This window comes from Semicossyphus pulcher, unplaced genomic scaffold (assembly GCF_022749685.1).
Source record: "Semicossyphus pulcher isolate SPU_LCO1_2020_fin unplaced genomic scaffold, fSemPul1.0.p SCAF_14, whole genome shotgun sequence".
Lineage (NCBI taxonomy): Eukaryota > Metazoa > Chordata > Actinopteri > Labriformes > Labridae > Semicossyphus > Semicossyphus pulcher.
In genome coordinates this window covers 23,725,343-23,750,660 of record NW_027211648.1, presented here as the reverse complement: position 1 = coordinate 23,750,660, position 25,318 = coordinate 23,725,343, and the positions used below count along the sequence as shown (strand labels likewise).

At 40.3% G+C, this 25,318-nt stretch overlaps 1 protein-coding gene across 3 annotated transcripts in view; it reads right to left on the bottom strand.

Annotated features, from left to right (window-relative positions):
- ralgapa1 (Ral GTPase activating protein catalytic subunit alpha 1) overlaps positions 1 to 25,318 on the bottom strand; it is a 77,621-nt gene that overhangs the window by 42,656 nt on the left and 9,647 nt on the right. Inside the window, exons 12-35 of one of the 3 annotated variants that reach the window (XM_069662440.1) lie at positions 25,224 to 25,295; positions 24,948 to 25,096; positions 24,675 to 24,798; positions 23,226 to 23,372; positions 22,641 to 22,731; positions 21,653 to 21,817; positions 19,902 to 20,051; positions 16,118 to 17,968; positions 12,705 to 12,829; positions 12,364 to 12,598; positions 11,137 to 11,322; positions 10,720 to 10,890; positions 10,420 to 10,613; positions 10,240 to 10,338; positions 8,792 to 8,947; positions 8,273 to 8,401; positions 7,997 to 8,122; positions 7,198 to 7,256; positions 5,999 to 6,107; positions 2,989 to 3,099; positions 2,750 to 2,818; positions 2,518 to 2,655; positions 1,662 to 1,845; positions 42 to 160 (exon numbers count right to left, since the gene is read on the bottom strand). In XM_069662440.1, the coding sequence (XP_069518541.1) occupies positions 42 to 160; positions 1,662 to 1,845; positions 2,518 to 2,655; positions 2,750 to 2,818; positions 2,989 to 3,099; positions 5,999 to 6,107; positions 7,198 to 7,256; positions 7,997 to 8,122; positions 8,273 to 8,401; positions 8,792 to 8,947; positions 10,240 to 10,338; positions 10,420 to 10,613; positions 10,720 to 10,890; positions 11,137 to 11,322; positions 12,364 to 12,598; positions 12,705 to 12,829; positions 16,118 to 17,968; positions 19,902 to 20,051; positions 21,653 to 21,817; positions 22,641 to 22,731; positions 23,226 to 23,372; positions 24,675 to 24,798; positions 24,948 to 25,096; positions 25,224 to 25,295 (4,959 nt within the window). The remainder of the gene's footprint in view (positions 1 to 41; positions 161 to 1,661; positions 1,846 to 2,517; positions 2,656 to 2,749; positions 2,819 to 2,988; positions 3,100 to 5,998; positions 6,108 to 7,197; positions 7,257 to 7,996; positions 8,123 to 8,272; positions 8,402 to 8,791; positions 8,948 to 10,239; positions 10,339 to 10,419; positions 10,614 to 10,719; positions 10,891 to 11,136; positions 11,323 to 12,363; positions 12,599 to 12,704; positions 12,830 to 16,117; positions 17,969 to 19,901; positions 20,052 to 21,652; positions 21,818 to 22,640; positions 22,732 to 23,225; positions 23,373 to 24,674; positions 24,799 to 24,947; positions 25,097 to 25,223; positions 25,296 to 25,318) is intronic. The other 2 variants (XM_069662442.1, XM_069662441.1) reach the window with 2 other exon arrangements.

The following is a 25,318-nucleotide window of genomic DNA, read 5'->3' as shown; positions in this document are numbered from 1 at the left end:
CTACTGCCATTATTCCCATCAAACACACATAACATCATTACCTGACTAGACAGAGTAGCCGGCCCTCCAGACATTGGATAATGTCCTAGATGGTTGACCAAGTGCGTGATAACCGTTCTAGCTGCAATGGAAACCAGGCCCTGCTGAATACGGCTACGAACTGCAGAGAGAGGAGGAAAACAAAGAGCAACCAAAAGTACATTTAACGTATCAAATATATTTAACACTAACAATACATTTATGGGTTTTATTGTTTGGTGGGCTGTAAAACTGTTACTCTGACTTTTTATTTTATGAACGTACTTGCAGCCAAACTTCAGGAATTGCAGGAAAAACTAGGAAGAAGTACAAACACACTTTCAGCTTGTACATAGTTTGCCCCATGCTGAGAAGAAGCCAATGCCATCACACACTGTGCTGCCAGCAGATCCTGGCTAATCAACATCATTACACACACACTGTGACACACACACACACATACACTCCATCACCTCCTTATTGACAGGGCTGTGTGTAGAGTACAGATATGTATTGACCAGACATTCTCAACGAGTCCCTGAACCTCAGGAGGGCTCAGGAGGGGATCAGGAAAAATGAAAGAAGAGGAATGACAAATGAAGTCTTAGAAAAAACATGATAATGCTGTGAAGAATATGAGCAGAGAATAATGTTGAAATACTAAAAGAAGACAGGAAGTTAAGCAGTGAAGACGAGAAGATACAAAAAAGAGAAGAGAAGAGAAACATGGTGTATCAGGGTGCTCCAGTCATTAGACTAGACACTGTGTTCTGGTGGACCACAGCAGGGGACAATACACATTCTCCCACGGATGCAGACAGGCACGCACACACCCCCCCCTAAGTTTTTTCATCTTTTAGTAATTGCTGGACGAGTCTGGGTCATTTTGTTCAACATTTTGAGTGTTTTTGCGCCTACTTTACATGCATGGAAAAATTACGGACTATATATAGTCCATATAGCACAGTTTCTGGTCTGCTTTTCTTGTCTGATTTTCATTTAAATAAACGTCTAAGTCACTATCTATCGCCGAATGGTGATTGAGCCTATGGCCCACTGATGAAAGCCTTTTCATTTGCAATATTAAAAACTGGGTGTCTGTGGTGACTTTCGCAGAAAAAAAAATCACAAGCGTCGCCCAGTTAGTGATGCTTTTTCCATCACCCAGCAGTGGTTGGTCTGTCAGAGAGGGTAGGTGGAGCTAAGCGGCTGCTTTTCCGGTCTCTGCAAGTGTTGCGAGTAAATAGTAATCTACTATGGCTGAACAAACAAAGAAAATATCGACGACTACAGACACAACTTCAAGATCAACAAGATCCAAAGAAAAAGAAAGAAATTTGATGCTCAGATGGAGGCAAACAGTCTAAAAAGGAAAACGACTGTGAGTTACAACCGGAGCCAACCATGGACGTCACACATGCAACACTGTTTTAATATCTGGGAAGTGTGCTCCCGCAATTACCGTTTCAACGCCATAGGTGTCGCCAAAGAGACAGAACTGAGATCTTCAAGATTACCACTTTAATATATTTGTGACAAAGTAAATTGCAAAGCACATATTCCCATGCTGTGACCTATTGCCCTATGTTGTTTAGCAGTAAAGACAACAAAAGTTGCATAGCGTGTCCCTGTTGATAAAATACCTTCAGTGACAGGCTGGAGTTTGCTAGAGCGTTCAGAATCCGGGCTGTGCAGTGGTTCTGGCTCCCGTAGGCTCTCTAATGGCAGGAACGGATCATAGTCTGGACTCAGCAGGTCCGACAGCTGCAGCGGGTAATACTTAGGACTGTTGAAAGACTGGGCCCCATACACACAACCGTGCAATACCTAGAGAGTTTTTAAAAAGAAAAGAGATACTATTTCAGATTAAATAACATGAATTCTTCATATATGCTCAGCTTTACTGCACAGATACATAATTAAAAAATACACATATTTTCAATAAGGGTTTGTTTTTGGGAATATATTCTTAAAACAGATATGAAGAACTTGATATTGGTGGACAATGTGTGTTTGTTTCTGAAGAAGTTTTATTATAATTTCTATACACAACTGTTTAAATGATGCGTCAGCGTGGTTTCGTGATATTATACGAACAGAAATAGTTGCTTGGTCATAGTAATATTGTTTATTAAGCTTAAGTTATTAACATTTCCCACTGTCTTCCAAATAATGAGCCAAAAGCAAGATTTTGCTCGGTCGTAAAGTAACATTAAAATTTATAATTATAAAGTCAGGATTGGTTTTCCAACTACCTAGTGTTTCACAAATGCTCTATTAGCGTCCATTTTAACGTGCTGGTAAAAGCTTGAAAAAAAATCTTTGAACAATTGAATTTAAAATATTTAATAAATAAATATAAAATACATATATATAAATATAAATCTCCGTCTTCTTCCTTGTAACTGCCAGCACACAACTGACTTCTGTGAATGTTCGTAATTCATGTCTGTGCAATAGACTGCTTGTTGTGTATTCCATGCCACAAACTATGCATACCTTATAAATGCAGCTGAGCAGAGTCTTGGTGGGCTGGTCCTTCTCTGGAGGGCTCCGTGTTTGAACGGGTTGAAGAAGAGTCTTTGGAGGAAGAGCCATCACCCAGTCCAACAGACACAACAGGAGGGACACAACCAGCTGCAACAAAGACAGGCAAAAACAGGGAAAAGGTAACTTTATAAGTAATATAGTGAGAAAAATATGAAAGACATTTTTAGTGTATGTATGTTACCCTTTTATCCAGTTCGTGAGGAGAAGATTCGGTTGTAGGCAGCAAGTATGTGATGGTGGCGATCAAAATCTAAGAAAATAAAATCAGACAAAATTGATTTAAAATTGATTTAACTGTTAGAAGACTTAGTTGGAACTTAAACTCAGTTAGAATGAAATCTGATTGAACCCACCGACACTCAAAGGAAACCACTGTTTAGAATTGTTACAATAATTGCTCATAAGTCATTTATGTCTCACCTCCACGATCTTCTTTGGAGTTTCAGGGGGGAATTTCTGTAGATGATCCACATGACTAATCAGGAGATGAAGGATGTCTGATGCCACCAGTGCAACGTTCTTATTGGGATACTGGGGGATAGAGTTTCCATGTTAATTCACAGGTTTAATGGATACATTCAGAACCTACTTAATATAATACACACTTAAATAATAAATATTACCTAAAAATCAGCTGTATAATTTTATAACAAAAGTTGCAGGGATGTCAAACAGGGATTTTAGGTTAAGACAAATCCTTAATTTTTACTCTCAAACACTGAAATGCAATAAAAGAAATACGCTATATCAACTGGAAATAGTGACAGTTAAAAATAACTATGACCTGTAATTATTTCAGATATAACTGAAAATCTGACGACATATTTTTGCCATTTACGGCCCTATGAGCATGGGACTAGTATATTCTGGGGACCTCTGCTCATTCAAAATTATACCTGAGGCCATGTACGTAACTTGTAAAGTCAAAATTCCATTGCAAATTACCTACCATCCCTCTAGAAAAAAAAAGAGGTCCTGTGACTATATTAGCTCTGTGAGGAAACAGCATATTTTTACTGGCAATTCTACATTTAAGTCAGGAAGATCATCTTGCTACACAGCATGGAGACTGGTTCGCAGAGAGAGTAAGTTCAAATCCCTTAGAAGAGTGCAATAAATGATTAGATGGATGACGTGCATGGAAGAATACAATAAAGAAAGTTTTTTGTTCTTACAGGCTGAACAGTTACTATGTAGCTGCCCATTCAGATTACATTTGGGAAGCGAATGTTATGCAGAGCCTTGAAATCATACTGTATATGGGGAACAATGTTGGCAAATTAGAGCAAAATAAGGACAGTAGAATGCTCCACATAAAACACATTGGCACACATTTTGACTCATTTGACTCATATTCTGATATTAATAGTTTCTTAAATTGTAATTTACATCATACAAAGTAAATACAATAATAAATAAATCTGTGTCCACAAATAAGCCTTGTCATCATTTTTTAACCTCTCAATTGTTTCTTTTATGAGTTGTTGTATGTTAAATGCTTAAATAAAAGTGTAACTTATTATTTTAAATACAATAAAATAAAGGAGATAATAATGTTAAAATAATGATCACTTCAGGATAGGAGAAGGGACAGAGAGTGGGATGAAGAGGACAACAGGACGAGGTGGCTCTGCATGGAAATATGACAATCCCTCAAGCTTTGTGTGTGCTTGTGTGTGTGAGATTGTGAGTGCATGTCACCATGCCCATGTCTGAGGCTACTGGCTGCTGGTATGAGGCAAGAGATGCAAAAGTGGACAAGATGTGTGTGTATGTGTGTGTATGTATGTGTTCCTGACACAGCTTGCAGCATTCCCTCTGGATTAGTGTCCTATCTGAAGGAGGACCAAACATATTGACAGTCCAGGGTTTGCTCCCAGGAGTGAGTGAATGCAAGTGTGTGTGTTTATGTTATGTCTTAGCAGGCCATTGGCTGCCGATACACAAGCTAGGGATTCCAAGGTTGAAAAGGTATGCGTGTGTGTGTGTGTGTGTGTTTCTGTGTCCATCCAGAGCCACTTGGCTATAGATGAGACAGTCAATGTTGGACAGTATTACTCTGATCCACAGGCCTTTCTCAGTCTAATGGCCTGAAACCTACAATACAAACTGAGGCTATTTCACCAACACAGATAGTAGTCTCCAACAGTGTTTTTGACCAAACTCTGGCTCCTTGCAGTCCTGCCATGTAAACACAGCAACACCCAAACTGTTTTTGTCAATTCTGTCAATTTTTCAGTTAACATTTTGTTGTTTAAATTTAACCAGTTCCCCCAAAGATTTTTAATCCCCATATTTGTCTTTTTTTAATTGAACGCATTAGAACAACAACAGTACTTTCAATTTCTGCACAGCTATCGCTTCAAGCAAGTAAAAAGGGGTAAAAAAGTTCTGTTTTTCCAATGTGGGCAACCAATTCCATATAAATGTCAAAATAATTTTTAATTACACTCAAACAAGAATTGCCACCTTGTGATTGTATGTCTCCCCCAATCATTTTAACAGCAGATTAAATCCAGCAGTCTTTCCCACAGAATCACAGAGTGATTGTGGCCAGGATGAGGAACATAAATGAATACTGAAATATTTGAGAAGCATAAGTAGCTCTTCGAAAGGACGGCTATAATACCAGTGAATGTCTCTCTCCAACAGGTACACAAAGGAGAGCAATCATTTAATTTGTCCCTATTAGATATTTTCATGAAATTGTATGTCGATTAACAAATGAAGGATTGTGTTATGGCCAAAGACATTTTTAAGGGGTCACAGTGACTGACCTTTGACCCGTGATCACCCAAATGAAATCAGTTATGGAGTCCAGGTGGTTGTCTGTGCCATATCTGATTATATTTCTTCAAGGTGTTTTTGTGATATTTATAATTTGTAATACACACGAAGGGACAACCAGGAAACTTAATCCCCCGGCACAAAAATATTTCCTATGTTAACCTATGTTTTTATATTACACTTACATTTAATCAATGTGCATACATGTAAATACTTTATATTTCTGGTATTATGGTAAACAAAAAGTTATTTTCCTTATAGGATGAATGTTTTTTCAACAAAGAGGCCTTATCAAACACTCAGACAGAAGGGAAACAGATGTTAAGGCACCACAGTGTTGTGTAGATCAGTGTGCCAGGTTGCCAATCAGCAGTGTTTGATACAGATTCATTGCTTTGGTCTGACCACACTGGATCACAGTCAGACAGAGAGTGGATGAAGGTCAATAGGGACAAAGTTTGATAAAGACAAAGGCCAAAGGCTGAATGAGATAGCCGGATTCAGTTGGCCTGACATGTGACCCATGAAGATTTATATATGGATGAGTAATTTTTGTTTGTGTTTGAAGTTCAGTGAGTTGACTTGTTGAACCAGGATGTAAGCTTAATGATGCTTTAAAAGCACTAAAAGATTTGTGACAGACCTTCAGAGTAACACAGAGGACGTTGAGAGCATCTTTAATCAGTGGATGTTGAGTCCCATGAACCAACTCCTCGCACATCCAGATACCCAGACTGCACAGAGCTACACACCTAACAAAACAAAGCAAATACGGTGTGAGCAAGCTTTTAAACATGCTGCTGTTATACAAGTATAGAAATAGATACATTAAGAAATATCAATGATGAACACACCTAACAACTGTTTTTATGTAAGCAACAAGAAACAGAAAGTTAAAAAACATGATGGCAAGCAGTGAACAAAAACAGATGTATCCAGGTTCCTTAGCAAGAGCTAAAGGTAATTAACTCATTTATTAAAGAGATGGAGACAATTAATTGACTCTTGACATGAAATGTTGCACCTCTGTATCTCAGGTTACCAATACTAGAGCAATAATTAACATTAGTTTCTGTTTTATCTCAATTTTGTCCAAGGCCAAAATATTGCTAAATAAAATGTTTCTAATATAATGCTATCTAGGGCTTGATTAATATCAGGTGATTGAGACCTATAGTTATAACATGGACTAATGGACTGCACTTCTTCTAGTCCTCAGACCACTCAAAGCGCTTTCACACTATGTAACATTCACCCTTTCACACACACTTTACTACACGGATAGCAGAGGCTGCTAGGCAAAGTGCCAATCTCAATTTAAGGTCTAGCCATTCACGCTTAGTTATACACCAATGGCTTTGCCTTCGGGAGCAATTTGGGGCTAAGTGTCTTGCCCAAGGAAACTTCGTCATGTAGACTGCAGCAGCCAGGGATCCAACTGCCAACCTTTCGATTGAATAATAGCCGACACTACCACTGAGCCACAGCCGCCCCCGTTTAATGAAATGGCAGCTGATATTGTGAATTCTTGAGCAGTAATGAAAACAGAACTCTGCTGCATGGATAGTGCACTGGTTAAACAATGCAATGGATATTCTTTCTTGAACAAATAACTGCATTTATCTGAAAACATAATACCCTTTCTGATGCATCATGATAGTCATAATATCGACCGACTAATACAGCTGTTTGGCTCTATTGCTATTTAGTACACCAAAACAAACAAACTATCAAACTGATATCCTCTTGATGAGGCTTCTGTTTAATTAAGTTGCACTAAGACAGCACATGCAAGATATCCGGACACATGTTACCAAAGACAGACACACAGACAGAACTTACCGTGCTGGAGCAGAGGGTTCGTCCCTGGCAGAGGTCAGGATGGTTTTGATAATGTGCTCCTAAAAGCAAAAACACACGGACAAAAGTTAATGTACATAGTGTTCAAGCACTCCTTTTAAGATTATGAGAAAAGTGATTACTGGAATTCTAATCTATAGCATACATGCTCCATTAAATATGGCACACAGACACAGAACAAACTTATCTGCACACACTGTCAGACACATTCACACACTCACGGGTCCCGTTCCCTCCAGTCAGAGTTAATGACCGCTTACTGATTCAAAACAAGCTTCTGCCTTGTAAGAAACGGGTGAGTGAGCCTGAGATGCTGCCACGCATGGCATTAACTGTTTACACAGCAACAACAACAATAACAACATTACTCCCATAGCTCTGGACTGTTACAAGAATGACTGATGAGACATTAACCTATTAGTTTGCTTCAGAGACCCCCTATGGACAGCAGAAGTCTGCTTTACAAGGTTTGGACTGACCTGGATTTCAGGTAAAGTAGAAAATGTCTGTCCCTGTGCTTTGGAGGATATCAGTTTTAAAGTCTGCATGTTTTTTTTATTTTGCAAGAGTATTAAGTCTGTGACAGGAGTCCATTTAACTATCTGTCAATTTAGAAATAGTTTTTGCTGGTTTTCTAAAACTTTTTTGGTATTATAACTCTATTCCTCCTATCTGCTGTCTATTAGCATACTATTACAAATATTATAGATATTGCAAAATGACAGAGGCATTACAGGTAGTTTCAGCCCCTTTATTTGAAACTACTATTGCTTCCTCCTACCTTGACGTCAGGAAACTTGGTGAGCACCACATCGGCTGTGGTGGGATGGAGTGCTGGAAGCTCCCCATACAGGTTGGGAAAACACACCAGAGATCCAAGCAGGATCTGGGCTTCTACTCTTGGAGCCTGGAGAAGAGGAATGGGAGGAAAGAGACAAAAGAAAGCAGAGACATGGACAGGGGAAATGCAAATTTAATAAAAAACAAGGAAAGTAGTGTGCAGTTGTGTCACACTACACTGAAAAAAATATGTGAGTGTGTTTCTGTTTTTTTTTACATTGAGTGATGAGCAGGCGGTGACTCTGGAAGCTGCAATGATGAAGTCCAGGATCAGCATGGTGGCTCCAGGTAGGCCAATACTGAAGAATCTGGGACTGCAGTGCTTTATGATGGTGTTCACAATGTCCTATAGAAAACATACATTTGATTAAAAAAAAACAGTGAATCTTTGCTGTGGACAATGAAAACAAAGGCTGTTAATCTCCTCATCTGACACCGACCTGGAGATGGGGTAACAGGTATTACAAATTATGCAGAAATAGTCTTATCGCTGATGATCTTGTTTGCTGTTTTGGTTCATTTAAAGGTTATTTATTTCAGTCTCAGTTTCATAACCAGCTTAAAATCTCTTCACAGAATCTTTAACTAATAAACTTTACATATTTTGTTTATGAAGTAGTTCAAGAGTGATAATTACTGTATTAAAGTGCCTTTAAACTGTAATCTTAATCAAATTAATATAGACACTAAACATACTTGTAACTTTCATCAATAAAATGTGTTGTCTGTCAGCTACCTGGTCTTGGTGCATCAGCCCGTGGTGCATTATGTTGTAGAAGTGTGTGAGGAAGTCTGTGTTTGGGGAAACATCTTGCCGTCTCTTCATTATCCTGCAGATCAATTTGTAGGCATGAAGCTTCCCCTGCTTGTATCGTTCTGTCAGCATGGTGGCCTGAAGGAGGAGACATACATATCACAAGATAGGACAATAAACAGACAGCAGCAAGTTATGGAATTGCCCCATTAAATACCTTCAGCTGTACTAGCTGCAATGTAATCTTTAGGGACAAATGTGCCCAATCAGGGGCGCTGGTTGCACTTTGGCCTTTGCATTTGCAGTATATAGTATTATTATGGACTGGATGTCTGTGGCGACATTTGTGGAAAAAATCACAAGCGGCGCCCAGTTAGTGACACGTTATCCATCATCCAGCAGTGGTTGGTCTGCCAGAGAGGGTAGGCGGAGCTAAGCGGCTGCTTTCCATTCTCTGCAAGCGTTGCAAGTAAACAGTAATCTACTATGGCTGAACAAACAAAGAAAAGATCGATGACTACAGATACAACTTCAAAAATAAGTGAAAATCCAAAGAAAAAGACACAAATTCAGCGCTCGGATGAAGAAAAACAGTCTAAAAAGGAAAGTGATCATCAGCGAGGAAAATCAAGAGTTACAACCATAACAAACGGAGCCAGCCGTGGACGTCTGGTTAAGTTGGGAAGTGTCCTCCCGCAATTTCTGTTTATAGCCATTATGTGCCACCAAAGAGAACGAAACTGAAATCTTCAAGATTATTTCTTTAAATTGGCGGCCCATGTACAGAGGCTACAGTCCATGATGAAGCAGCTCCGGGTTCGACTCCCACCCTCGGCCCCCTGCCGCATGTCATTACCCATTCTCTCTTCCCCTGTTTCCACCACAATCCACTGTTGTCACTATCAACAATGGCATAAAAGGCCAAAAAAATGTGCCCTTTTAAGTTTATCCACTTGCTTGTTTTTTTTTCATTAATTTGAACACTGTTTTTTTAAACTTCCTCACACGGTACTGAGAGGATTGCTTCAGTAAGAGAAATTTTTGTTCAGCTAAGAACCTTTATTAACCAGTAACAAGTGGAAACTACATTTTTCTCTTCAAAGCTACAGGACTGTCAGTCAGCTAGTATTTGTTATTGGGTTGTGTTGGATTCAAGCTAACTCTTTAAAAACACCAAAGTCACACAGCAATACATAATAATTAACTTATCAAGGCTGCAGTAAATCAGCAGCTCAAATGATTTGAGAGTTACGCTATAAGTCACTGGGGATGGTGGCTTCGAGGACAGCGATGTAAGAACTTTGTCTGGTTTAAACATCTAACCTTAACAAAAAGTTTGTGAATTGGTACAAGTGAAGACATTTGTAACCATGTGTAACTAGATCTGAATGTAATGTCAGAAGTCTGATTGATCCAGGAGTCACACTTACCTTGAAGAGCCATGGGGTTAAAATTCTCAGGGGTGGGATGAGAACAGGGGGAGGAGGGGATGACTGGTTGTCCAGAGAAATGCCCAAATTATCTCTTATCTGAAAACAAAAGTCACATTTTTAACATAAAATACAAAAATTACATAAAAGTGTGTCATAGTTGTGTATGCAAGTACTTACCTTGGCCAGGTTTTGCCACAGTTCACACAGATAGTCAAAGACCTGAGCATGGATCTCTGGGTCTTTGATGGTATTGACATCCCCCAGGATACCCAGCATCCTCCGCCACATTACCGTGGCAACATCTGAGTGCCATCCAGTTAGAGAGCCGCCCGCCATCACACTGCAGTCCTCACTGGGGAACTCACTCGTTTCTAAAATCAGTCAATAAATCAATCTGTGACCTCTCATTCACAGCAGATAAATTGGTAAAAAAAACCTTGGAAGTACACTTTGAATATATGCATGAATATTAATTACCCAGGTCATCAGGAGTCTGCAGGACGGAGTTGTGAAGCTTCTGGTCCAGCTGTAGGTGCGTGTGTGAGTGGGAGTGTGTGTGATCAGTGTGTTCTGCTGTCAGTGTGGCAGGAGAGGGCGTCTGGGAGCGAGAGCCCCCAAGGGAATGCATGGGCGACGCACTCTCAGAGCCTGGATAAATAAAGGAAAATAAGACACAAGAAAAAAAAAGATATGAACATTATCTCAAGCAACTTTTTTTTTTATGCATGGTGCAGGAGCAAGAATTCCTTGCCAGGTATGTATCTGATCTGTATAAACTTATGTGGTACAATATGATAATTTTAGTTAATTGGTTTGTGTAAACATGAAACTTAGTGTATTTAGATCTGCCAAAATAAAACAGTATCTTGAGAGATATTTATGTTATCTACATACCAGTGACAGTGACAGTGTGGCTGAGGCTGCTGGTCTCAGAGTCGAGGTGAAGTGTCGTCAAACTTGCTACTTCATGTTCGTCACAGGCCACGCCCCCTCCCAGGCTGTCCTGGTCCAGGGAGCTGCCTCGACCTCCTCCTCCTGATCCAGCTCCTCCTGCACATGATTCTGAACTGAAAGTAAAATCTACAAAAAATGTTGATCATTATACATTTTTCAAGGCTTACATATTTGCAATGTTTCCAGATGTAGGCAAATCAAAAGTATAAAGGGTTTTTGTTCCAAAAAATGCCAAAATAACAGAGATTTTTACAAAATTAAAGGAGCAAGAGGCTTGAAATTAAAGAGCAGAGAGAGCTTTTATATTCCTTCAAAAAACAAGCTATTTCACCTTGAAGGGAAATTATTTTTTACATATTCTTTGGGTCTCAATTACTTTGGTTACAATATAATCTTTCTGCAATAAAATCTTTCTGTGCAAATACGCCAGATCAAAGTACCACATGAAAAATACTTGGTTTTGCCAATGACAGGCAACAACATTACAATAAGGATAGGTACAGAAAGGTTATGGTAGGCTTGTTTTATTTTTAACCAGAACAACCGTGACATTACTCTTTTCAAATGTACCAGACTTTATTTACAAAAACATCATCATTTTAGCTTGCAGAACACATGAGTTACATGTCTGATGCATTGACAGATTTAATTGTTTGTGTTGTTTGTGTGATTGTGTTTTGCTGGATCTGGGTTTACCCTGTTAAACACCAAAGTCACACAAACAAACATAATGGAGGCAACAGTAACCAGCAACTCCTGTGTTCTTAGAGCTCATATTACTTTTGTCAATGGAGTCTGGTGGCTTTGAAGAGAGTGATGTAGCTAACAGTTGTTTCTGGCTAAGACAGATTTTACCTTTAAAAAAAAAAAAGGTTTCTCTCTGTAGTGATCCTTTTTGATTTGTTTCTGTAATATTGTCAGATAGTTTAAAAAACAATCTGAGCTGTCAGTCAGCCATTTTTAGTGGACGTACTTTGACCTGGCACATTTGCCCCGAAAGATTACATCAGCAACTAACATGGATCAATCTATCATTATCTTTCATTTTGACAATAATATAAAAATATAAAACATGCAACGTGGACTCAAATAATGCTAACATTAATAAAAAAATTTTGCCTCAGTTTGTGTATGTCAGGGAAAAAGAGGTGTTTTTTAAATCCTTACTATCAAACTTGCAGGTGGAGTACTGAAAGGCATTAAAGGAGTCTGATTGGCTGTCTGAGCTGATGACATCAGAACCGCTGGCACTTGCTGGGGACGTCCATTCAGAAGGAACCCCTGGATCATCGATAGGACGGTGATCATCTGAGGGTCGCGATCCAGGACTCTGACCTGCTTCCAGGAGCTCTGGCAGGTCCCTGGGAACCTCCAGACTTCCTGGGCTGCTGCCACGACGGCCCTGTGTGTCGAGAGGAAAGCAGGGTTTAAATTCCAGCTTCTCAGTTAATTTGACTAACCTTATTCTTTAATGAGTGTGTTTCTGCGTAAACTTGTATTGCTCTCACCGCTGTTCCTTTGGCTCTCAGTCTCTCCTGGATGAATTCGTCCATGAGGTCAGAGAAGTTTGGGTTGCTGCTTCCTACGTCGCTGGAGACCGGACGAGCCTTCTGGACCACCTCCTCTTTGTTGACTAGAAACAGACAGAGAGTAAGATATATGATGACAAAGATGGAAAGCACACACACAAACAGAATTTATGGAAAAATGAAGACCCCCATATACACACACAAACACACCAGTCAGGAGGTGAGATAAAAGACATTGATGGACACACATATTCAAACCCCAACAAATTAAGTAAAACCCTTTGTAAGATAATTATACAAAAAACAGTATTTTTTAATATTTAAACTCTGTAGATTATCTGTTTGAGTCTATAAGTCTTCTTTTTTATGTAGTCTGTTTCTATGATAAAACAATGCCACAACAAACTGGAGCTTCTCTCTCTAATCTGTTATAACAGCCCTGATGTGTATGTACTGTAGGACCCTGAAGTTAGCAAAAGACTAATTGTTAAAAAAAAAGCCACAACACAGCAGGCACACCCACCAGAAAAGCAATGCAGGAGTTAATTCACACCATGCACAGAGAGTGAGACAGAGTTTCACCTTGTTAACTCCAAACAAGCAGCACATCAGAGGCCTACATTAGTGCAGTTATGGTACTATGAGTTATGTGGCTGTTAGGTTGGTAGCAATGACTGCGGTCAGTGTGAGTTTGTGAAACTCTGAGAGCAGAGAGCATCTTCCTGTCCCAAAGATGAAATAATTAACTCATCTTTAATTCCTGAACTGTGGCTAATAGATCTTACAGACCCTGGTTACGTCTGCAGCTCAGTACCAGGGCTGAAGACAGAATGAAAATCTTTACTTTGCTGCCACCTAGCTGATGAAAATTTCACCTTGCTGCACATTTTCTCTTCAAGGTATAACTTTGGAAACCTAAACTTACACCATGGCCACTTACCACAGAACAGGATGGGTTCAAAGTGCACTGCCCTGCAGGTGCAATCTTACATCACTCAGGGCGTGACATCCCAGTTGTGGTCATGTGCAACCATGTTGAAACAGAAGTTAGCGCAAAAACAATTATTACGTTTTAACTGCTTATTAGAAGAATCAATATCGCACTGTGGTGATCACACACAGACGGTACTGAAGTTAGCAGCAAAGAAATTAAACTTAACACAGGCAAACATTTTAATTTGTTAGGGTTAACTCAGCGGACTCTTCCCATGCGTTAACACGTAACATAACTGTATCACAAGTAGTGCATTATCTATATATTTCTTCAAGTCAGGATGTTTAATACCATGAAAACAGCAGCTAGACTATTAATCTATAATAGTTATTTGCCATGACATCACCAACAACAACGAGACTTGCATACAGTATGGTTAGCCCTCGAAACATGGCTTCTGGACTCCACAGATCCTTGCACCAAATATTTGCATGTTCTGTTTGTGCTCAGCCATTAAGGAGAAGCCTACTTCTGTGTGAGTAATGCTATACTACTATGGAGTTGAACTATAATGATGGAAATTCCCCAAAGTAAATGAACAAGTAAAATGCAACCTAAACTCTATTTTTTTTTTATTTTCTCGCAACATATTGAATAAGTTAAATAAGTAGAATAAAAAAAGTTAAATATTTTCCAATTTTCACAGCATCTGTGCAGCCTTCTTTTTTTCTTACTGTGTTCATGGAAACAACAACAACAGCAGCAGAAAACAGTCTGTTTACTTTTCTGATAACTACATCACTGCTTAACTCATATTAGCTATTTGTGATGCCATGTATTTATGCAATTACCTAGTAAACAGAATAGATTTTTCCATACTTATACAGACCTGGAAATTACTAATATTCCATACTTTTCAAAGTGTGTAGGAACCCTGAAAGTCCACTGCTATTATGAGAAATTCAGGACAACTACTGCACCTTAAACAGCTTTGCTGCTGGAAACCCAACATAAGTTTCCATCAATTCACCTTTCTGTAAAGACTTGTTTGAGGACTGGGTAAATTACTTCCTTTTATAGGTCCCTGTAGTTTTGCAAGCTCATTGTAATTGGCTGAGCATACACATACAAAGTTTTTGTGCTCTGATCTGATGGCTAAGCTTATGAATCTCTAACAGAGGGCTCCACCTGCATTCAAAATGACGATCAGCAGTCGGAGTTTTAAGTAGTTAAACAAAAAGCCAGACAGATGACCAGAAAGTCACAACACATAACATCTAGTTTAAGTCTGCATGGAAGACCAGATGATTGAGGTTGCCAAAATGAGCTGTAATTGTAAAAGTAAAGTGGCTGGCACTATGGTAGGTACCATGTGGACCTGAGACCTGAATAAGGAAATTAGGAAAAAGGATCAGATGGGGCAGCACAACGGAATCTCCACATCAAGACAGATTCAAGCGATTAATTGCTTCGCTCATATCAAACAACTGATCTTCAAGACAAAATAAATAATTATACCCAGTTCTGCAGTCTGGTAGCCTTCAGAATCAGAATGAATAGGAAAAAAAAGTGTTTGTACTGCTGATTCAAATGCACACTTTACCAATAATCATGGTAGTTATTATCTTGTGGCAATGTACAAGGCAAATAACCATTCAATACTCATTATTTGAAATGCATGCCTGTTATGCGTAGTCCACTACTAGTAAGAGGACCATTTTTACACAAGGTCTAATTCTGCCTCCTAGTGGCCTGAGAATAAACTGCAGCAATGTCTACTGCAACACATTAATGAACTAACTTGTGTTTCCTCTTCTAACATAACAGATTTACCTTTGACAACTCAACTTTCATATCTAAACAAGAAAATCTAAATGTAACAAAGCTCTGAAGCATGTGGGGGGCTTTCTATGAGGTATCGTGTATATCCAAGTGTTTTCTATTAACCATCATTTTTGACATTTCTTGTGCTTTTCTGTGGACTGCTGTTGCCTCCTGAGTAGCTGAAGAGGGGCCGGAGTCCAGGGAGGAGGCGAAGGAGGCACGAGGAGGCGGCATGCAACATCGAGGAGAGGGAGGAGGAGGCGGAGAAGAGGGTAAAGGGGAGAGAAGGTTAAAATCCCAAAGCCCGCAGAAGAAAGAAGAGAGAAGGAGTAGGGAGGGGGCTTCCGAGGTGAAGGAGCAGGTGGAGAGGTATGGGAGGAGGAGGGGGGGTCCTTGACAGGAGGCAGGCTGGAGGAGGGGCTTCGTTCAAGAGAAAACACATCAAAAGGGAGTTTGAATTTCAGTCCAGCAGCAAGATGATGAGTGTCAGCCAAAAAAAATATCATTCCATCATAACAAACCAGTTAAAAACAGCCAAAAAGGAAAGGAGAGTTGCTGATGTTTGTGTGGTGGTGACTATTTGTCTTCCCAAAGTTGTGTCCTTTGTGAGCACTTCGTTTGTTGCGATCCTCACCTGGCGGGGTCGTCTTTCGTCCAAAGTAGCCAAGGACATGGGAGTAGAGGTCTCTTAGTGATGCGTCTCCCATGGCTGCCCGGCCCTGCCTCTGTGGCGATGAGCCTTGGGATGACCCCTGACCTCTGGGCCGGGGCTTTGAGGACAGAGCGTGAACCATACTCTTATAGACACCACCAAGGAGAGCCCCCTGGTGGTGTCGTGAGGAAGTGCTGCCGGGCTCCTGGGACCGTGAGCGGGAGGCTCGAGATCGTAAGGCAGAGCGTCCCAAACGGCCACGCACCCCTGATGACACGCCAGAGAAACCTGAGCTGCTTGATATCGACTCTGAATGAGTCTCAGAGCCCATGTTGGATCCCACACTGGACCCAGGGTGTAGCTTGTGGCTGTCCCCTTCAGTCCCAGCCATGTTTTCCGAGCCTCCAGCAAGTGCTGAGTTTCCTGCCCCGCTGTTATCCGTAACAGTCCCAGAGGCGAGTTTCTCATGCGCCCCAGCTCTATGGCTAATCCCAGCCACAGAGCCAAACTTACCTGCACCCCCTGTTCCTACTTTTGCCCCTGCCCCGGCTCCGGCCCCAGGCCTGTCCCCAGCTGAGTGGCTGTGTGTGTGGAAGTGACTGAGGCGACGCAGCCTGGCTTTCCAGTGGGCCTCTTTACTCTCAAGGGGATTGTGGAACTGGACTGACTCAGTTGAGGGTCTAAAACTTACATGAACACCCCCCAAATGATGCTTCTTGGTGCTTCGGGACACCTTGACCTTAGCTGGGTCTGAAGTTTGGGGAGATTGATTTGATTCAGTGCTAGATTCTATGGAGTGTGGGTCTAGTCTAATAAAACTGGACCTGTCTTTTGCTTCTTTATCGTCCTGTTTTTTTTCTACTGCTTCTTTCCACACATTAGTTTTCCCTTCCCATCCTGCTGCCCTTCCTGTATTTCCTCCTCCCTTTTTCTCCCCAGTGTGTCTTTCTAAGCTAGTGCTTCCCTTAGCATTAGGTGACGGCCACTGACACTGCAGCTCCAGACACTCATAGATACTCCGCTGCTCTGCCTCGTTCTCCTCTATTGAATCCACACTGCTGTGCCTCACAGATTTACTTACCTGACAGTCCTCTCTCACCACCTGTCTGACCTCTCTTACTTGTCCTGCATATTCCATTTGTGTTCTGGCTACCCCTGTTTGCACAGGCACTGGTACGGTAACAATGTTTTCTACCACTAGACTAGGGCTGTCTACCTCTCCTGCCTCCTCCTTCTTCTCCCCTCCTTTGTGAGTGAGGTAGTCCCTAATAGAGGTGAACAAATCCTCCTCCTCTGCCCCAGCCCCAATTTCCCCTTCTTCTACATCAATCTCCTTCTCAGTTGAACAGGTGAAGGCAGAATCCCAGTCGCTTACCCAATCAGAACTAGAGCCTTGGCTTCGGGGGCCAATCTGGTGCCAGAACTGGTCATTAACACTACCATCCTCCTGTACTTCTGAGGACGAGGAGATAACACCATTGGAGGAGGTAAAAGGGGTGGGAGAGGGTGAGGTGGGAGTGAGTGGGAGTGGTTGAGCTGCGTGGCTGTTGACTGAAGCTAAGAAAGAAGTTGTGGAGTGGTGGTGGGGAGGATTTGGGATCGAAGAGGGATCCCTCTGTGGGTCTTCACCTTTGACCCGCTCAGCGATGAAGGGTTCCATGATGTCAGAGGCACTGCTGCTCCTAGCAAGGGAGGAGGGGGCTGGGGGATCCAGGTCACAGGCCACTCCCTGGAACACCTCAGAACAGGAGGTGGGAGGGGCCTCGTCGCTCTGGGAGGAGTGGCGCATCCGAGAGGCTCGGGATGTCAGCGTGATTGGCGGGTCTTCCAGGTCTGGTAATTGGAGGGAGATGGAGGAGGGGAAGTGAGGTTAGTGTGGGGGTATGTGGGAACAAATACCTGTATGCGCAGATAGACAAACATGCACACATTTAAAATGAACAAAAACCCCCTAGAGATACCTAAACAGAAATCTGAAAACACATATAGTACACATAATTCCTGAAGTGAAGCTGCTCTTGTAGCAACCCGCAGCAGGCGTCTATTACTGTTTGGTTTGCTGATCTCTAAATAGGTTAAAAGAACAGCTCACAGAATAAAGTGGCCAGTAAAATTATGATATTAAGGAGAGTCCAAGTTCCTACCCTTTGGACAGAGATTTAGACTACCAAAGACAAGGTCTAATAACTTAGACTATTTTCTTATTTCTCAAGCCACCTAAGTGTTCATTTCTCACGATGATCCAGCTGATGACTATTTCCCATTTGGTAGAGGATGGCTTTATTGGCTGTTAAATTGATCCAGGTTTCCTGTTGTTGCAAAACATATTAATTCATCATATCTTGTCTGGCTTAAAGACACATTTCACATACATGTACATATAACTTACAAATCAGAGCAGCATTTATGGTGGCTGAGACAGTTTGTTACAACTTCATCAACCATCTTCTCAGCCATCAAACACTGTCTACCATAAAGACAAAAATGTTAACCAGCTAAATATTTATGAGGTGAGGTCTTTCTAGTAGCAACAGACTTATGGTTACATTATAAGTAACAAAAATCCTTTGAAAAGAAGATTATGAAAATCAGGAAAGGTCATTATACAAAGGGCATACATTCGCACTTGCTGATAAATGTTAATCTCAAGCACAATTTTAACTTCAATATAAAAAATCCCTTAATTTATTAAACCTAGTATTTTTTATTATCTGTCGCGCCCATTTCGCGGATTTCACTTCGATTTGATGTCCAATAGCAAGTAAATTACAAATTTATACAGCTGTAATACTGTAAACTGTAATCCAGCTGTGTCTACCACTCTAGCAGAGGATATGATAAAATAAAATTCTCACCATTGCCTACAGAAAAAAAGGGAAAGAGTTGAATTAAATGCTATCGAAAGAAACATGTCATCATTGAAAACACACAGCATCAGTGATAGGGAGGTCTACAAGAGAGGCATAGAAACAAGAAGAGAGGCAATTAATACTTGCAGTAGGTGAAAATAGTGCTGGAACAAGTAGTGAAAGACATAACAGAGGGACATGCATGTGAGCAAGCAGCTAGTTATGTAAAAAATATATCTAACAGGCCAACATACATTGCATGAAACTTGATCTACCAGAGAGAAAATTAAGGTTTATTCCTGAATATTAGCTTGATAATTATTCATTCTCTCACAAAGGTAGCACCAAATATACCTGTAATACTAATTTTAGGATATTTTAATCCTAAAATTAGAATAAAAAAAATCACAATATATTGCGTTGCGTACAATATCGCAATACATGAAATCATAATCTCTGTATCGCGATACATATGGTATTGTCAGAATTTGACCTGTACACAGACCTAATGGACAGAATTAAGAAAAACAAATCAACTATTCACACATTTTCTCTATTTTGAAAAATTAAAGACCTCGAAGTGGGTGCAAGAATATGCTATAAACATCCATTTCTCACATGCATAATGTAAAACAATGCTGATCACATCATTGCACAACTTGAGGAGACAGATGCATCTGATGTACAAACATTTCTCAAATTCACACTGATCATCCCACTTGCAGGTCAAAAAGGGAAGGGCTGTAGGATGATATGAACCGCATGCAAACTGTTGCTTCAGTAATGACACAATAGAAAATTGACTGCCAGAGAGGAAACGCTGAGCGTAAAGTTTCAGTTTCTGACAGACATACAGAGAAGTAAAGTTTCCAGGCAGACAGGGACGCAGGCAGACAGGTAGTGCAAAGAGTGTGTACCTGCCAGCTGGTCGGCAAGGGGGGGTAGTAAAGGGTGGTGGTGGTGGTGGAGGAGGACAGGAAGAGGCGGAGCCAGAGCAGGAGCACTCTTAGCACTGCGGATAAAGGCTGAGGACAGCAGAGAGTCCCCCGTAGAACAGCTACGCAGGGCTGAAGAGGTGGGAAGAACAGATAGAAAGACAGAATAAGGGGGAAAGAGTATGAGACAGAAAAAAAGGCAAGTAAAGAAAGACACAAGAGGAGAAAGAAGGGTATTGTTGAGGTGACAAGTAGGGTGAGGATGAGGAGCGGTAGAAAGGTGGATGTATGGGTGAGTAAGACCAGAAAAAAATAAACACATTAAAGAAGAAGATAGAGAGTAAAATGAAGAAGTGTAGGGATGAATAGAATAAGAGAAAGAAGTAGGTGAAAATAAAAGAAAGTCAGTATTTGCAGGGTGAAGACAAAGTATCGGAAGATTATGTGATGAAGAAGAAAGAGAAATTAGTAAAAAGGCAACAGGACAAGGGAAAGAGACAGGGAAGGTGAAGAAGGGTGAGACAGGGTTAGCTCCAGAGGAAAGACAGTGAGACAGTGAGAGGCTGGTGGAAGCTTGGCACTCTGTACAGCTCAAATCTCCTCTTAAGACCACCGTGCACAGGTGATCTACACTTTCAATTTATTCAGATACACTAATAACTTTCAGACTCACATTATGATATTGTCTTTAAGACTGAAGTTCAAGTTAAATATGCAACAAAAATGCAACAAAACAACTGCACACCTGCACGAATGTCTATTACCAGCATGTGTCTAACTCATGCTCATAGACATTGTGTCTAACTAATGTCTAACTCATGTATTGATTATCAAGGTCTTTCCAATGTCATCTGTCATAAGGTAACTGTTATTTGCTATCCCAGTACTCTAACATAGATGGATTTTGGCTACAGAATACACATCTTCTCTGTAGTATCCATGCTGTTTCCACGTTAATTCTTAGAGCTCTGAAACACAGACGACAGAACTTCCCACCTCGTTTAATGGGAACAACCAAGGAGCACATGAATTCAGGAGTACTTCTCACAGCACACTTTTAGAAAAAGTGGTGCTAACCAACACAAAATGCAACTTACTGATCCACAGAAGCTGCTAATCTCAGAAACAGTCTTTTTATTTGGGGGTCTTAATTTTATCTTGAGGACATTTTAAGTCTTTCTAGTCCCATTATTTCAAAGATCCTTATTGATGCATACTTTATAGCAATTCAAGAAAGGGCACATGCATGTTCCAAAGAGGACAAGCTGGTCGCAGATTAAAACAATACTTATTTTTCCTGTAAAGCTAGTGCATATTATTACAATTTAAATTGAAATAATAATTTGTTTTATCTTCTATGGTCCTCCTAATATCCACATTAAATTGGATTTTGAACAACTTCCGACTTGTTTTTATCATGAGTTTCATAATCTCGCTCAAAGCTACTACTGCCATTTTAGTGTACCATGGTATTATGCCCATTTCTTTTATACCAATGCTCACAGCTGAAAGCTCTGCATAAAGAACCATCTAAAAAAGGAGAAGGAATTACAGTAAGCAAATACCACATAATCTTGTTGTAGGAAAACAGGAGACATCAGGTCAAATAACACTGACTTGAGAAGAATGAGAAACTATCCAAGTCCACTTAGGAGAGGCCACTAGTGGTTTCCCATTCAACTTCTCTTTAAAACTTTAAGTTTGGCCAGTCGTCTAAGAGGAGGGATACATACCTACAGTCTTCTGGCGGACAATACTCCTGGCCTTTTCGATGCCTGGTGAGCCAGCAGTGGTGGCGCTGCGCTGCCTCATGGCTGCTGCCTGGACTGGTTGGTCTCTGCTCCAGCCCTTAGAGAAGGACCGATCCACAATCTGCCGCTGACCCTCCGAACCTATCCCTGGGGTAGATTGAATGAGTGGGACATTATTTCTCGATGCACATTTAATAGCACTCACTTCAGGAGGAACGTTACCTCTGGAGTGATATTCTGTGTAAAGACAAAGGTCTACAGTAGTGTATATATGTGAAAACCATTTCTTTCTGTGATATATCTTTAAGTACCACTGTTCTTCTTTGGCTCCTTTATTTGGGTTTTATAATATAGAATCATAGAAACTGTAGGCTGGAGTATTTTTATTCCATCTTTGACTTTCAGCACATAGATATACAGAGTTCTGTTGTATTAGTTGGTTTCGGGATAACATGATGTCAACGGCTACATCCACATTACCTGGTTTTCATTTAAAAATGCTACATTAACATCTTGTGTCCACAATACTCCAGCATTTTGCAGCCTCTTATACAGAGACTTTAAGAAATGCTGCTGGCCTTGTTCGGGTTAGAAAACACCTGTATTGTGTTTAAGTGTGTACAGTAAGAAACTAAGAGTTTTGAAAGGTTTGATGCTGATACACATAGTCCCTTGCTGACTGGGTCCTGACTGGGTCTAATCAGTAACACAAAATAAATGACCTCAACCTTAACTTGCATCATTACCTAAACCATTTACAGGTGCTGTTATGAGTGTGCCTGTTGACACTGGCTAGCACTTGCACAGAGTACATGGACGGAGATTAGTTCTGAAGCAATGCCAAAACAATCATCTGGACAGACATTTTAAAACAAAAATGTAGTACTACGGACACAAGCAGCTGTCTGTATATCAAAATGATTGGTAAGGCGTTCATAGTTGATTAATAGTAAATTCAAGATCGATCAACCTTTTCCTTTATGTTTCTTCTGTTTTTGTTCACTGAGTTTGTCGAGAGGAAGCTCATTCAGATCAACACTGTACAGGTTCCTGGCCAACACCTGAAACACAAGACATACACACTGCATTAACACTTTTATGTTTACCTCACCACAGCAACAAAACTGTTCTGACATAAATTAGTGCTTAAAGCAAAAAAAAATTTTTGTGTATGTCTCATTGTAATCCAGCAGCGTTAACTACTTTGGTCTACTTAAGTTGAGCAGGTAAGACAGAAAACAGAGAGGCAACACTGCCAGGCATGAAAACAGGAATTAAATAAGTGCTTCCTTCTATTTAGTTCTCCTCTACTTCTACAATCACCATTATATACTAACGAATGTAGTAGACAGTAACTAAATTAAAAGACTCAGGAGACTTGATTTTTTTTCAAAAATTCATTAATAATTAAATATTTGTTTCAAAGCAATAAACAACTTAATGCTCAAATGAAGTAAGAGCACAAAATGAATCGAATAAATGGATTTAGCTTCATATTTATACAGATAGTGGATTTTTGCTTGGAGGATAACATGATGAGCATAATGTTCAGTACCTTGGTGAGGGTCTCCATGGTGAGTGACCACTCGGTGACAAGTTCATCCCAGCAGGTAAGAGAGGACAGGACGGAGAGGAGGTCGTCCCACAGTTCTCTGCTGATGTAGACGTTCAAGTTTCCCTTAATCCAGGCAACAATCAGCGTCTGTACAGCAAGAGATAAAGAGAATAAAATGATGGCTGTGTTCAAGCTGCACATTTAAAGTGCTAATCTCAAAGATTTCAGTTTCGTTCTCTTTGGCGGCAACTATGGCGATAAACAGTAATTGTGGGAGCACACTTCCTGCATATCCAGACAGTGTTGCATGTGTGACGTCCACGTTTGGCTCCGGTTGAAACTCTTGATTTTCCTCGCTAACGGTCGCTTTCCTTTTTAGACTGTTTGCCTTCATCTGAGCGTCTAATTTGCTTCTTTTTCTTTGGATTTTCACTTATTTTTGAAGTTATATCTGTAGTCATTGATATTTTCTGTTTTTGTTCAGCCATGGTAGATTGCTGTTTACTCGCAACACTTGCAGAGACCGGAAAATCAGCCACTTAGCTCCTCCTACTCTCTCTGGAAGACCATCCACTGCTGGGTGATGGAAAACACGTCAATAAATGGGTGCCGCTTGTAATTCTTTTTCCGCGGAAGCAGCACCAGACACCCAGTCTGTAATACTGCAAATGCAACGGCTTTCATCAGTGGGCCATTGGCTCAATCATCATAGTGTTACCTCATTTGGCGATAGACAGTGATTTAACAGACATTAATTTAAATGAAAATCTTCAAGATCATTACTTTAAGCTACATACCAGTCGGTCATATAATTAAAGTCCTTAAATAAATAAAATAATTACATCATGTTGCCAGCATAACTGTTCACTAACATCATGACGGAAGCTTGTAATGGAGAGACAAAGATCATCACTTTAACTACAGCATGTGCTTTTACATAATTTTCATTGATGGTAGGCAAACTGAATCTTTGTCATATCACCAGCCTATGTAGTTCACTACACTCAAATACAGTATACATATATAATAATGAGAGATCTGTTAACATTTGTTTTCCCAGGTGGTTTCCACAGTTTATATAAAACTACAAAAGCCAAATGTTTCTACTAAATTTAAATGGAATTTATGTTTGGAAATTAAAACAATTTGTAATTGTCAAATTATTTCTGTTTAAGAGATTGAGCTGGTTATTTGGATCTTGTAGGAAAATTAACATTTAATTGAGCACTTCTTAGTTAACTGCAGCAATATTGTAAAACCCTACTGTGGTCTAGAGGCTTAATTATTCAGAGCACAGTCTGTCTTCCAGGAACAGTGTTCCAGTAAACAACTGCAATTTCATCATGACTGCAACAATGTTTGTATTCATTCATTTTCTATGACAACAGAGACAAATCTGCTTCCTTCTATTGCATAGATAATACTTTAGATATAGTGATTGCAATGTACCTGAAAGATAGGTCCAGCCAGTCTGCCTGACAGAGTGTTGTTCTTCTTGCCATGGGGCATGATGGATGGAGGTCGTTTCATCACAGACTCAGTCACCCTCAGCAGAACCAGTAAGATCTGCTCCCTACAAGCAAATACATTCCAAAGCAATCACACGAGAGGAAACCTAAAACTTCATTCACCGTACTAAATTCTGCATTTTTGTCTCAAAGTCCACAGAAGCATGTGATTTAATACATATCTGATGACAGTGCAGCTACTTTTTTATATTACCAAGTTTTCTGGTCCATGGTCTCATGCATGACGAGGCTGCGGTAGATGTTCAGGACTCGCTTGCACATGTCAACATGCTCCTCTAGAAGGATCTTGATGTCGTTGGCTGGCTCCAAAAGGAAAACATTTGAGGAGTGGGTGATAAATACCTAAAAAAGGGATACATGTAGTTGGGATGTTAAATGGCTGCAACTTTACAAAGTAATGTTAGAGGAGTACCAAGAAATTGCAACAATAAAACTATATGTACGTAATGGACAGACAGGCACACCATACCTGCAGTGTAGTCTGAACCCCAGCATGAACGCTGTACTCCAATAATTCGCTGTCCACCACTTTGTTAATTCCCTGAGGAAGAGATAAAATATAAT